Genomic DNA, 15,076 nt, shown 5'->3' with positions numbered 1-15,076 from the left:
TCACTTCCGTGACCAGAAAGTGTGCCTATTTTGTGATTCAAAAGGGCATATAGTGCAAAAGAGGAAACCCGAGTTGAAAAAAAAATCGTTGACTCAACTTCAACGCACCTTAGATTTGATTCTTAAAGGTGTAACTGACATTCTTATATCTAAACCAATTGGTTTTAGTACACGTCTTGTGTTTCCTTCCAGGAAAGTCAGTTCAAGGAGTTCCACAAATGCACAAAAGCATAATACACCTCTCAACAAATATCGTCCAAGAATAACTCTTTTTCTCTCCCCTATCATAAATGGAGATAATGATAATCCTGATGTGAATCATGTATCAAGTGAAGAATGCAGGCATGAGCATATGGATGACAACCTAAGATTGATAATTGAGGGATATAAGGAAATCATCAATAAATTGTGTACTCCAACTAGACAACACTCTTCAGGAAAAAATCCTTACTATGTGTCATATTATGATGATATTATATTTTATGATAATTTTCACATCATAACAGTTTTCTTCCAAAGTACAACAGAAAGAGTTTAACCAAAAACAGTATTCATTTGATGAGCTAAAAGCTCATACTTGTGCTACTTGATCACAAGGTTGAAATCTCTCACACAAAAAAATCCTGGTTGAGAGATATGTTTAGGTATACTTGTGAGAAATTGTATTTTTAGACTCTCAAGTTATCTTCTTATCATTTTTAGCATGAGTATCTTTGCAAAAATACTCGCACAGGTATCTGTTTGAAATTTTTATTTCTGTTTTATTTTTGGTTAAACAAGGAGCTACTCATATACTCTAAAAGTTGTTTCTCTTATGAGACATAGATTTTTTGGAGTCATTATGATTTCCTCTTGTGCAAAGAGTTTTCTGCAAGGTCGTGTGCAAACAACTCTTGCCTCTCGTTTGGGTCAAGTTTGATCTCGTACGGGCTACCCGTATGTCTGGCACAGATCAACTAAGGAAACCCTAAAAACTCCTTCCCTAAGAAACCTTTAAGTACCCAACCTATTAATTTATGTAAATCACGTACGCATACTCTAGGTTTGGGTTATCAAGAATGTCGTCTTCTTCATCTCATTATGGTGATTCTGCAAAGGGCTTTCTTGAGAAAGGTTTCAGTTTAGAATCAAAAGGGAGGAAGAAAAGAACTCTTGTAGAAGATGGTGCACCTAATGCCTCATGCTACAATGCCTACTCACACCAAGATGTTGAGAATGAGGATATGATTTCTGCTGAAGTGGTTCATGACTTTCTTAAATACTTTGAGGAAGCAAAACTGCAACTTGTTGATACAATGAAGGATCTTGATGTGGTTAGAATTGAGTTGAAAAAGGTTACTAGTTACCTTGGTCTCATAAAGTCACAAGCTAAAGAACTTCTCAACAAGGATATCTTCTCCGAAGACGCAGTTTATATTATGAATCACAAGCTCAAAGACCTCAAGACTCATGAGGATAGTGAACCGTCTATTTGACTTCAGTTTGTGTTCGGCTTTGGCATAGCTTTTTTTTTTAGCTTGTTGATTTTTGTTTGCCTAGTAAATCTTCTATTTTCTTGTTTTTTTAGAAGAATAACTAGAGTTTGTAATAGCCATTATTGTGATTACACATAGCTATTCCAACGTTTTTTCATCTTTATGTTTTTAGATTTATTGGTTTAAATTCTAAAATTATTTGGAAGATGATTTTTGCAGTATTAATCTTTATGGTTTTATATATTGCAATTTGTTATGGGATACGTGTGTTTGCATCCGTGAACTGTGATTGTCTCATACTTTGTCAAAAGTTAAGTCCTTTATATGTCGATATGCATGTGTTGATAAAAGAAGGAATGAACTTTTGACAATACAAAAGTTTAGCTTATTATGTCAATTATTGATAGAAGATAGGTTAGAATATTTTGTTTTCAAGGATTATGTCTATTGTATGTCATTGTGAAAATGGTGATGGAAAATAGAATGAATTATTGCTTATTCCACAGTATTTATTCGACCTCCGATCTACAATTTTTGTGCGTATATTGTGTTGTTCCATAAGGTGTCTTATGTTGAGCACAATCATTCGCTTATGATTAGGTTAGTTGTTGCTCCGTGAGTCGACCATGATCAACTAAATAAATCATCCTTGTTTGGTTATTTAGTTGTTGCTCCGTAAGTTCTCTTATGTTGAGCATGGCCAATTAAAATGATTAATTTTTGTGATTAATTTGGTTGTGTATTCCGATCAGATTAATTATGTGTTCTCTTGTGATTAATCTAATTGAGTCACTTATGTTGAGCATTTCCAATTAAATTAATCATGGTTCTCTTATGGTTAGTTTAATTGAGTATTTTGGATTCAAATTCATACTTGTATGTGATTTGTCATGTCCAAAGAAATCCTTCTTTTATTTTGAAATTAAGGTCGCTCTTGTTGTTCCTTCGGGAATGACATTTTATGGGGGAGAGTTATTGATTGAACTTGTGCTTAATCGCCAAATCTTTGTGGGGAGTGCGGCTGTGGAATATTATAGGGTTATCTTGTATCTTTATAAACTCCTTGATGAATGCATTTAGCTTCGGCTTTATGATTGCATCTAAACAAGTTGATATATGCTTTCTTTTGGACACGAAATGTCTCTTTTGGAAATTTTATTAGGATCCCGTTTTCGTACCTTTGCCAATTTTATTGACAAAAAGGGGGAGAATTAATATGTATTTCACACTGCAAATACATATGGTTTTCGGATCATTATGTAAGGGGGAGTGCTTTCCATGAGAGATGGAGTATTGACTAAGGGGTAGTGGTACATATCACCATAGTATTGTTGTCGAAGTTGTGATACAATTGAACTTTGATGATGTATAATAATACTATGACACCGTATAACAATGATTGAGAACTCTTGTTTTCTCATTGTTATAGCTACGGATTTTCAACAACGATGATGCTGAACTTACAACCTTTGGGATCATTGGAGTACTTGGAAGTGACGAAGATTTCGAGTGATGTTGAAGATTAGGCATGTGGAATAGGAGCTACAAAAATTAATTCATTTATTTTTGTATTCCATATGTATTGATAGTTTTGTCACTAAAATTGACAAAGGGGAGATTGTTAGAGCATTGATCGGTCGAACTCGCATGCGTTACTATCTCAAGCATGTTTGTCAATGTAAGTGATCAAAACTATAAGTCTTGATTACTAGTCTACTATAGCTAAGTCTCGGACTAGGATAGAAAGTGTAGTTGAGCTGAAGAACTCCATGACAATCATCATACAATACGAAGAACTACTCAAGGAACTGGTGGAACTTCATCGACTAAAAGGTATGTGGAGACTTGAACTTATCTATGACTCAAAAGTCTATCTACTCTATCTCTTATCTTTGAGACAAAAGTCGTTTTGCTATATAGACTTTGATTATACACATTTGCTATTTCGAGCCGAGTTTATCTTGCCTATCTATTTCTTGAAATATGTGTTGGTAAGCTTTTTCTTTGGCCAAGTTCATCTTTAGCTAGTGACGAAAGTCATGTTATGTTTCAATCACTTTGAAAATTGCTTACTTTGACGAAAAATAGTTTGTGAATAACAACTATATAATAACGTCCTCTAAGAATGTTTCAATTATTGAAATGAGAGTTTAGATTATATAACCAATGATGGATATAAGCATTGTGTGTTAACACATATATGTATAAGGCCTTTTTCCTTGAACCGAAGTTTGCGAACTTTGTTGATCAAGAGAACCGGAACAAAAGTTGTGAACTCAGTCCGCGAACCCAGTTCGCGAACTGGCGGAAGTTCTCGACCTGAGAAAAATCTGTTGGAGTTTGTGAACTCCTTCCGGGAACTTAAGTCCGCGAACTAAGTCTGCGAACTTAAGTTGGTTATATCTAAAGACGATTATTTGGGAACTCAAATTTATATTAAGGAATGCAAAATGCAAACCATGGCTATAAAGTTCATGAACTTATTCGAGTGAATCAAATCGTTTTTGCTTCGATTGTGTCTTGTTTAGTTACATAAGATTTCCTTACAATTGAATAACTCTCTAACTAGTTTATTTGAGTCATTTGGACTAGTGATGGTAAAGAAGAATATGGTTGATATGAAAGTGCTCATATGGCTAACCATTTGGTTAACTATTGTTGAACCAACAAATGTACATGTTTGGGTACGGTAACACAAACCTAAAATCGTGCATTTCATTTGTGTGTAACAAGCTAAGTTTTCGATCGAACGGTTGAAAGATATTAGCTTGAATCTAATTAGGTTTTCATCTAACGGTGAATATTGAATGCTTTGTTACCAAGCTAACATTGATTGCAAACCCTGATTTGAAAGACTATATAAGGGAGAACTCTAGCAACTGGGAAACATAATCCCCACACCTCTTGTGTGATACTAGTTGTATTAGCTAGAGTCGATTCTCCTTTAACCTTTGGTTTGTTTTTAAAAACCAGGTTAACGAATTAAAGACTTCATTGGGATTGTGAAGCCAGACCGATACTACTTTCTCGTAGTTGTGTGACATGATCTTGCTGATTCTATCGTTTTGAGTACAATCGTAACGATTGGCTTGAGATTAATATCTTCGATAGGCAAGATATAAAAGTAGTCACAAACATCTTTGTCTCATCGTTTGTGATTCCACAATATCTTCTTTCGCCGCGTCGATTAAGATTATTGTGAGGTGATTGATAATACTATGTTGTTCTTCGGGAACATAAGTCTGGTTTATCAATTGGTTCCTTCACCTTGATTTATCAAAAGACGGAATAAAACTCGTAGGTATTTCTGTGGGAGACATATTTATCTATTACCTTAGACTTTTCTGTGTGATACAGATTTGTTTATTAAAGTCTTCGACTTTGGGTCGTAGCAGCTCTTAGTTGTGGGTGAGATCAGCTAAGGGAATCAAGTGTGTAGTATCCTGCTGGGATCAGAGACGTAAGGAGCGCAACTGTACCTTGGATCAGTGTGCGATTGATTGGGGTTCAACTAAAGTCCAGACCGAAGTTAGTTTGTAGTCGGCTAGTGTCTGTAGCGGCTTAATACATTGTGTGTTCAATCTGGACTGGGTCCTGGGGTTTTTCTGCATTTGCGGTTTCCTCGTTAACAAAATTCTGGTGTCTGTGTTATTTCTATTCCGCATTATATTTTGTTATATAATTGAAATATCACAGGTTGTGCGTTAGAATCAATCAATTGGAAATCCGACCTTTGGTTGTTGATTGAAATTGATTGATACTTGAACATTGGTCTTTGGTACCGTTCAAGTGATTTCTCTTGTATTCAATTATATTCGCAGATTACTATTTGCTTGAGTAAGAATTGAATCGAGAAAGAAAGATATTAACTCTTTGATATACTTTATTAAGATTGTGTCTAGTTGATTCTCTTGAAAGTATATTGGAGTTTGTCCATACAGATTGCTAATCGAAATATTGGGTGTGGTTGTTAGACCCCCACTTTCTCACCCTCGCCTTTTCAAGATGCATTAAGTAATGACCCATTAACCGTTATTTAATACATCTGCTATTTTATTAAAAAATAATAAAAATAGTATTTTGCTTTTATTTTTCCCTATAAAATAATATTAAGAAGAAAAAAAATCAACCTATTAAAACTAAACCAAAAAAATTAGTCGGAAAAAAAATGCTTAAGTTTCTACTCTTTCACCCTCTCTTCGGGAGAGATCATAATGACAAGATGCTAGAAAAGTCTACTACAATATTCAATTCTCATTCAGTCGAAAAACAAAGAACTGGGACAGAATCAAGCATTTGGGGTTTTGAAGTTGGAACCTTTTTTTTTATGCTAAAGATGGATGATTTTATTAACTGCAAAAACTTAAATTGTCTGACAATAATTGACTCTCAATAATACTAGCAGGACTATCTAGGCAAATCCTAGTGATACCAAATTTTCTGCTGAATTTAGCAAGTTTATCAGCAGCTTTATTACAACTTCTTGGAACAAAATGACACTCCCATCTTTGGAAAATTTTTAATCTATCAATGGCATCAAGCAGAATTACTTAATTTTCCCATGCTATCACTGGAGTTGCTTTGTTGATGTAGCCTTTAATTCCTTTAAGATATGTCTCAAATACAATTTGGTTTGACTGCATCTCTATACCCCAATTCACAACGTTGAAAAAAGAAAGGCATTTTGCTTGTTCTGAGTCTTTTTATTCCTGCATATCACTTTGAGAGACTACCCCATCATTTTCCTGCATAGCACGTGCTAGAATCAAATGATGAATCACGGTTAATTATAAAGAAAGGAAATGCAGGGGTTTCCAGTGTGGTGCAGTGTGCAAAGCATGTTGCTCTATAATGTGACACACAATTTGTTTGCTACCGAGATTCTCAATGTAAGTAGTAACGCTCAAAGCTTTCCTTTCCACCCCTTGCGGATCAGCCTTCGTATGCTGAAAGTGAACATCACATATTGTATTCCATATAGTTCATGAAACCACCGTTGCAGTATGTAACCAGCTAGTGCTTGAGTTTTGTTGTTGATCTTGTTGCATCAAACTCTCAGACATAACAGCAACATTGTCATGTACTACTGAAAGAAAAATATACGCCCCTTGAATTAGCATCCATACTGCTCTTGAAAATGGGAAGGTGAACAAGATATGCATCGATCTTTCATCATAATGATTGCAGAGAGGGAATTGTTTGTTGATATATCTGCACACCCTTGAAAGTCTCTCCTTTGTGGGTGGAATGTCAGTTAATCACTTCCAGAAAAAGTGTTTAATCCTCGGCCATGTTTGAATGTTCCAAAACTCTTTCCAGCTGATATTTACACCTTGTATTGTTGGAGAAATCTTCAGATCCCCCAAGATGAGTTCATGTAACTTGTTGTATGCAGATTTCAGAGTAAAATTCTTATTCCTTGTTAGCTTCCAAACTAGTTTATCTCCAACAGCTGCAGGAATTCTCGTACTCAGAATCAGGTCAACAGTTGTTGGCTCAAAAAGATGTCGAATCTTATAAGAATTCCACTGTCTTTTATCTTGTTGTGTCATGAGATCTTCTGCCTAAACAAAATTCTCACTGCCTGCTGAACCATCTTTAGGAACTGGTGGACTATCCAGGCATGTTACCCAAACATCTAGCCAGATTTTTATTTTGTCTCCCTTTCCTAGCCTCCAACGACTGTGTTGCTTTATAAAATGGATCTGCTTTTGCACTCCATCCCAAGCCCATGAACAGTTGAACTTAATATTTGCATGGAGCATACTAATGCAGAGAAAGTATCTAGGCTGCATTGCCTTCACCCAATGAGCATCTGTATTAGTGCAAATCCTCCACGAGAAACTTGATTTAGGATTTTCATATCTCTAAAACCTAGACCACCAATATTCTTGTGCAATCCCCAGTTTTTTTTCAAGAAGTAATATATGTCCATTTCTTTTCTTCAAAACGCCACCAGAAATCTCTATGCTCAGAATCTATCTTATTGATTGTATCAAGGGAAATTGGGAAAATGCCCTTATATGGACAGCAATTTTGGTGATCTGCCCCAACGTTAAAAGTTGGAAAAATGCTCCGCTGTTAGAAATCTCGGTTAAGTCCACATATGCGACTTCCCACGTGCGGAAAAAAGTTGGAAAAATGTTCACTGTGTAACAAAGGCGATGGTCATGAATCCACTGATTGTCCTTGGTTATACTCCAGAAGCAAAAACTCAACTTGTAATGGAACTCGAAAACTTTTTCGAGTAAAAGTTTTGTCATTTTTGCGCACGTGGGAAGTCGCACATGTGGACTTAACCGAGATTTCTAACACTGGGGTGTTTTTCTAACTTTTTTTAACGTTGGGCAGATTCCCAAGATTGCAGTCCATATTGGGACATTTTCCCAATTTTTTAACTGGAATTTGAAGGCAGCTCATTGAATTTTGGGGATTGTATTTGTGACAATCTTTATAATCAGAGACTTTCCACATTGTGACATGGTTCTACCATTCCATGCTGATAGTTTATTCTTGATTCTGTTCAACAGATGTGAGAAACATTGGATCTTGTTTCTACCAATAATAAGGGCAAATATTTCTCATTTGAATTCTTCTTGGAGACCTTCAATCTTCTAGTTAAGAGTCTGCAGAAACGCTGAGGTACATGAACATTGAAATACACACTATATTTATTGAAGTTAACCAACTGACCAGAAGCATTTTTAAAATCTTCAATGATTTTCAGCACATAGTTAACATTGTGAAGATCAACATTTAAAAATAGTAAGCAATCATCCGCAAAAAATAAATCTGAGATTGATGGTGCACCTGGAGCAATTTTGATACCCTCAATTTGACTCATTTGTTTAGCATGATGCAACTGCCTAGAGAAAGCTTCCATTACAATGATAAACAAATAGGGTGACAATGGGTCACCTGTCTCACACCCCTTGATGGTTCATAGGCAGCACTTGGTGCACCATTTTGTTGGAACTTTTAAGCTTGAGCCTCCCGGCCCACAACAGTAAACTGACTGAATGTTAGCGGGCAATAGAAATTTGAGCAATTAATTGTTTCTTCAAGTCCTTGCTGGTTGTTATTCAAAAGATTACTGTCATATGAAATTATAAGGGCCTAATGTATAAGCAAAACCCTTCCTTCTTGACAAACTCTGATGGAGATTCATGACAAAAGGATTCTTATTTGTCAGTTATGGAGTCATGATAGCACTTGATTATTCTGATGATACCAAAGATAACTGACAAAAACAACGTCTGAAGAACTAAATAAACTTAGTCACATGAATCCAACAATTACAAAAAAAAATCATCACAAACAAAATTAGCATGAGATAAATTAACATTCACAGTTCAAGCGTGTTTGTTCAGTAGCTTGAAAACAAAGAAATTAGTCTTAGGATTACACAACATATTTCCAACCTCGTCGCCTGCTTTTAGATTCATGGGCCTAACAAATTTAGAATACCATCCTCCTTGAAATATGTATGAATGATTATGCGCCACTTCTCAAATGCATTACTTAGTATATGAACCTTTGGAGTATCAAATTTCCCTTACCAGAACTGTCAAAGAATCGCCATCACATTGTAGCCCATTCCTGAGAGGAGTTCCTCTTGCTAAATATTGGAGTCTGATGTAAGATCCTCCAACTCATCAATTATGGCATTATAGCAAAAAATGTACTGTTCCTAATAAACGTCAGAAATTGACAAAATTCAGCAAAAGTTCAAATACTTGGAAAGCAAATGCAAATCTCAGAGACAAGTTACTCTTGATTATTTGGATCCTAACACTCTTTCCATCAGAGAAGTCCAAAATTCTCAACCATTGTACTGTCAAATCTGAAGGTACATGAGGTTGTAAAAATCCTATGTTTTCACATGAGCGAAATGAATGATCATACACCCTTTTAGTAAGCTTACCTAGTTTTCCACTCTCTCTCTCTCTCCACATTGTACTCCCAACTTTAACAAACAAGATGAAATACCAAATTTTCAAACATATAGGGTGAGATCTAAGAAGATACCATTGTTTGCACCATTCCGATACGCTGAGATCTGAAGATGCTGACAGTATCACCAAGATTTACAGCAGTCATATTTCCATCAAGGATTCTTTGGATCGTATTAAGAATTGTACAAAATGCACCCGTTCTCCCAATACCTGCACTGAGAAGAGGACAAAAAAATGTCAGAAAGATGTGTATGGGTTTCTGATCTTACCGCTCCTCATCAATTTAAAACATTAGGGAATGGTAAAGTCATAATGAGTAAACCTGCAGTGGACAACTATGGGGCCGAGACCAGGGGGTATGTGATATATCCTTTTCACAATTTCACGAACTGCAAGTGTGTCGTTCGGGACTCCATGATCAGGCCATCCAGGATATTGAATGTGAAGGACAGTGTGGACAGGCTCTTCTGACTAATCAAACAAAGAGTTACAGGACAGATAGCATAGAGTAATACCTTTAATTTGATCTAATCGACAAGATAATCCATGAAGATGAATAAACAAACGGCAACTAGAAATCATGAGACTTGGAGTAGTACAATTCATTTTCAGATTTGGCCATGAAAAAGAAAATTGTTTCTGATGCAATTTAAAATAATATACTGCAAGATCTTAGAAATATTGGTTCTTATTTTCATTACTGGAATTCAAGGAAAATCAAGCCTCACATTATTTGATTAACGACTATACAGCTGTAAATTCAACATATTCACATTATGACCTGTCCACAATATCTCAACTTTTTTTGCACATTTTTTTTTTATGTCAACTATATCTTAAGCATAAAAAAAAGAACTGTATCTTAAGCATGCGATGTACTTCAATTTAGTAGTAATAGTTGCTAAATGATGTCATTAGACTCGTTACAAGGGTTCTTATAACTACCATGCACGTATTCACTGCAGTTTGTCCCTTCACATTACGTTGAGGTTTATTTTTAGTGATGAGAAAAAAACGAAGAGACTTACAAGATTTATCTTACCTGTTTATACTTCACCTCCAAACAACGTAAGACTAATGAAGTGTCAGTTTTTCTTGTCCATTTCGTGGTGACTTGAATATTACCAAATTCTCTTGGCCTATCTTCCGAATTAAAATAATCTCCACATTTGACAGTCTGCAAAGAGCATTTCAGCATAAGAAAGAAAGAGAACATACACCAGATTACATGTTATGGAAAAAAAAACAAAAAGTACTTAGCAAAGATCAAGATCATAAATCACAGGAATGGTATGAAATAAGTAACGGATGGTTGGGAAAAAACGAAAGGCAAACAAGGCGAACAAGGAATGGAGTCTATATAATAAACTAGAACGGCTTGGATCCAGAATGTCACTGAAGGCTCTTGGGATCTAACAGACCAAATGAATCTAGACCTAAATTTGTAAAAGGATCCACTACATTTGACGCCTAAATTTGAGGAATTCTTTTTCGCAGTATCACTTGCGACACAGGTTACAATTAGTAATTTCATAAGCAATAAATGGTTGTCATTTTCATAAATTAGAGTGTTAAGCACTTTCAGCTATTATGACAAACCAGAAGCCAGAGAATAGCCAAGAAATTCAGAAGGCACAAAAAATCACAAAGAAGATTCAATAGCATGCAGTACCTGACAGACATGGTCAACAAGAAAAACAGCAAAACCTAACCAACATGAAAATGGCATATGTTGATGGGAAGAGAAATTTCCTCAGCAAATAAGTACCGACACTTTAAAAAGAATCATCAGCAGAACAAAAGTTCAAAGTACAGGTAGCATCACTCCCACATTTTGTAATACAACTGTGTTTTTATATCCCTATTATTTATCCAGGCCTACACACCCTAGACAACAAAAATACTTGCGGTTAAGTACTTAAGTTTGTGAGCGAAGCTTATTAGCTGAGGGTTTTCATGGGCCATAAGGCCTTTACCCTATGCCTGATTTCCAGTGAATGAACTGTTCGTCCCATACATCATCCTCATTGAAAATCATATCATTCTAAAATTCTAATTTTAGAATAACGTTGTGTAATTTATGGATTTCCCACTCATCAAATTAATATTACAGTTTTAGAATGGAATGAGGAATGTGGCAAGGACATCATCCTACATCATAAGTTAATCATCATGTTATCCCACAAAAACATTGGTGACCCCAATTCAATTTGTTAATATGTGTATAATAACACTGTAAGTCACTGAAGAGTTCAACTAAAGACAAAATGGAATCCTATTAATAAATATCATTTGTAGAATGAAAAGATGGGTCTTCTTTTAGAGGTAAAAGAAATAAGGGGGGGAATTATTCCTTTAAAGAATCGCTTAGGTCTTTTAGTCTAAAACAAAAATGGATTATCTAGTATCTAGAGAGAACAAGCTAGTGTCTGAAGAATTCAAAAGAACACATAATAGATAATTCCAACCAAGTCGCCTCTTACCAGTACATTGGACATACCCTTATACTTCCATTAAATAAATAACGATAATTAAGAATACAGTTTACTAACTAAGTTGGCATCAAAATGGTATAGATATAAGCTAACAACAGCCTGAGACAATGAATACCTTGTAATTGTCGACCAACCGAGTAAGCATTACAATAACTGGGCAGTGATACTGGATTACCATCTCCCAGAAGTCTTCACAAGTCTGTGGTAGCGGACCTTGTGTGGCTATAAACTGTGAAATGGATTCACTGGAACCAACCTATATTTAAGAGAAACTACTTAATATTTAAGCACATAAATATAGCTATCCTTACCACAAAGTAACTCTCATAAGCCAAAGATTACGAGTAAAAAAGGCCCCAGAGGTGCATGAGTTGACAGTATAACAAGTCTGTTGAAATGTTCTAGTATAGAACAATCCCAATACTCAGTTCATCATTCTAAAGTATATAGAGATGTATACCTCGACAAAGCTAGCATTGATATAATCCCTTCCTGATGATCTGGTACCCTTGGATGACTTGAGCACAACCCTGTTTTCATCAACTGAAAATCAATGATAAAATACATACATATTAATCATGTGTTCCTTACAAAAAGGAATATAGCAAGTAAAAAGCATTTGTTTCTTTGTGGCTGGTTAATCAGTTTCAACTTCTGGACAGAAAAACTTGAGTGGGCCACTATACATGGGATGACATCTGTGTAACGGTTTTTGGACAGATTGACATTCTGAAGAGCTTCTCTGCAGCTTTGTGTCACAGCAACTTTCTTAAATCTGTTGGCCTGTGTCCAGGATATTTACAGATTTAGTGCTGTAAGCAAATATGCATTAACATTGGCAGATAAACTATAGCAAGGTAGAGTGCATATGTTAGAAAACAACAGGAAATACTAATTCACAGAAGAATACACAAACTATGGAAATGCGCAAAAGCTATTTTCTTAATCAGTAGTCTTAAAGTGTCTAACTATGACAGATAATAAGACTCGTGTTCCATTATGCTATCCAACAGAGAGCGATAGGAATTGGTATTCTAGTCCTATTGGCACCATCTTCGTATTTCCTTGCACTGGTTTGTTCATACTTTTATTACCAGGATGCTTAGGTTCCACCGAGTTGTCTCTATACTATAGTGTGCCACCCATTGATTAAAACAATGTAAAATCCATCAACCAACGGAAATTAGAATGTCACTGTTGTATGCGTGTGTATACTGGTAGAAGCTATCAACTTACATTTTGAAAAATAGGTTATTTGCTTAAGAAGGAATTTGAAGTACCCAAACTTTCAAAGCAAGACTCTCAAAATTGCTAATGTAAATGGCTTGTAGCCACATAGCAAAACAGATAATGTAGTAGTCAAAGCTCCAAGATGAGAAATCTCTCTAACTAAGCATTGCAAAATCAATTCACTTATGTTTCCATACTCAAAAGGCATTAGCTATCATGAAAAACAAATTTCTAGCCAGAAACATTCGAAGTACCCAAAAAAAAAAAAAAAAACAACTAAAATTTATTCCATCTTAAAAATTGTTCAGTTTTACCTACATATAATTCCCCTTTTTCATATCTCTTTTCATTTTCTCCAATCGACACTAAATGATATTCTTAATGCTCTTCAAAAATCTACGGAATCAAAATACTAGAACGAGAGGAAGGGAGTGATTATACCTGCAAGCGATCGAATTCCTGTTCAATCTTATCGGGAGATCCAGTCTTCTCCTTCAATGTTTTGATGGCATCAGAGGAGTAGAATAACTGATCTTTAGAGAGAACAAGTTTAGGAGGAGGATCAGAAGAGAAATTGAAGGATTGAGTAGGAGGTGGAGGAGAAGAAATGGATGATTTTCCAGCAGAAGTGGCAGCCATTGCAGCAGACCTCCGGCTGCTAAGACAGAGAGAGCCCACTATATTCCCCGTCTTTTTCTTTTTTTCCGTGTTTCCCTTTTGCGCACCCACTCCCACACACTCTCTCTCTCTCACTGTCTCCCTCTTTCTCTCTGCTTTCTACCGAAGGCACCTCTAACATCTGTTGGAATGGGCGCCTGGCCCCCGGACCCTGGTGCTTGGCTCTTCTGTGCTCACAGCTGCTGAGGCTGCTGAGGCTGCTTGTAGGTTTAATCTTAGTGGGGAATAGTGGTATAATCCACTAGACTTGTTAATTTCTCCCTTAGAACATGATGTTAATTCGCTTTCTATGATATATAAGTTGGTTTACCTTGCTCAAAACAAAAACAAAAAAAATCAGCCAAACATAAAATCCGCAAAAAGAATTAAAATAAGAATACAAAAGGAGGTTGTAGTTATCCAAGCTGCATTTACATTGATTTTTATTGTATTTGCAGGTGGAGGGCATTGTTGTTGTGCATTTCTACTTACTGAATTTAACTGGTTGGTGCTTGCACCATGCATGTATTTAACTTTTTTCTTCTTGCTAGTGGTAGATGTTGAATAAGTATTGTTTATGCCTAAAATTTGGTTCTAGCATGAACAATGTACTATTGAAGTACTTTTTTTTAGGTTCGAGAATCAAAATCGTACAAAACGAGCCTAAACCAAGAAGTTGGTCGTCCACGTTTTGTTTCGGTTACAAAGAGAGAAGATGGGTTGATCTTAGGGGAGGGAAAGCAAAGAAATTTGAGGACCAGAGCTTATGTGTGTGTAAGGTTGTCAAACTATGAAAGACCAGCGCTTGAGAGTTGTAAGCTTGTTCTTTTTTTTTTTGAATTGATAAAGGAGTCTATTTATAATTGTAAAGGTCAGAAATTGTTTCCTCTAAGTAGTGGAGGTAGTGAAGGGATGGAGAAATGGAGATCGTGGATGTAACGGTAGAGCCATGTCAAAATTACTAGGGAAGCTTCTAGACTACCACTTCATCATTCCTTCAACTGCTCTAAACTGTTACCACTACTCGTCACTTTCTCATCATGGGGTGTTTCCACGCCGCATGTTGTTGTACCCCATGGAAAATCCCCCATATAACATGTTTTGATTTTTTTCGTACGAATTAGTGGAGTCATGGACTACTTCTTGTTTTGGCCAAGTCATGACTTCATTAATTATGGCCACGGTGATGTGTCCCAGGATAACTTGGTTGTAGCTTGGACATGACCGAGTTGAAAGCTGGCCGGGGTACTATGACCTAAGATAG

The 15,076-nt window shown here is 35.9% G+C and overlaps 1 protein-coding gene across 1 annotated transcript; it reads right to left on the bottom strand.

The window, feature by feature from the left end:
* Window positions 1-8,712: 8,712 nt before the first annotated feature.
* LOC113356134 (protein-tyrosine-phosphatase PTP1-like) lies at window positions 8,713-13,902 on the bottom strand. Its single transcript, XM_026599157.1, has 8 exons — window positions 13,597-13,902; window positions 12,612-12,708; window positions 12,386-12,468; window positions 12,041-12,181; window positions 10,473-10,607; window positions 9,753-9,901; window positions 9,504-9,645; window positions 8,713-9,165 (listed from the first exon to the last, which is right to left on the bottom strand). Exons 1-8 carry the CDS (start codon window positions 13,792-13,794, stop codon window positions 9,094-9,096), a joined length of 1,017 nt encoding a protein of 338 aa, XP_026454942.1. The 5' UTR covers window positions 13,795-13,902; the 3' UTR covers window positions 8,713-9,093.
* Window positions 13,903-15,076: the final 1,174 nt, after the last annotated feature.

This window comes from Papaver somniferum, chromosome 3 (assembly GCF_003573695.1).
Source record: "Papaver somniferum cultivar HN1 chromosome 3, ASM357369v1, whole genome shotgun sequence".
In the NCBI taxonomy this organism is placed as follows: domain Eukaryota; kingdom Viridiplantae; phylum Streptophyta; class Magnoliopsida; order Ranunculales; family Papaveraceae; genus Papaver; species Papaver somniferum.
The sequence above is the reverse complement of the archived record's forward strand: the minus strand, read 5'-3'. Positions and strand labels throughout refer to the sequence as shown.

Excerpts from the sequence above, each read along its gene's own strand:
- LOC113356134 (XM_026599157.1), bottom strand. The coding sequence starts at position 13,794 with ATGGCTGCCACTTCTGCTGGAAAATCATCCATTTCTTCTCCTCCACCT. Across the intron at positions 12,469-12,611 it reads TTACACAGATGTCATCCCAT|TTGATGAAAACAGGGTTGTG; the intron begins GTATAGTGGCCC and ends ATTGATTTTCAG. Across the intron at positions 12,182-12,385 it reads TCAATGCTAGCTTTGTCGAG|GTTGGTTCCAGTGAATCCAT; the intron begins GTATACATCTCT and ends TCTTAAATATAG.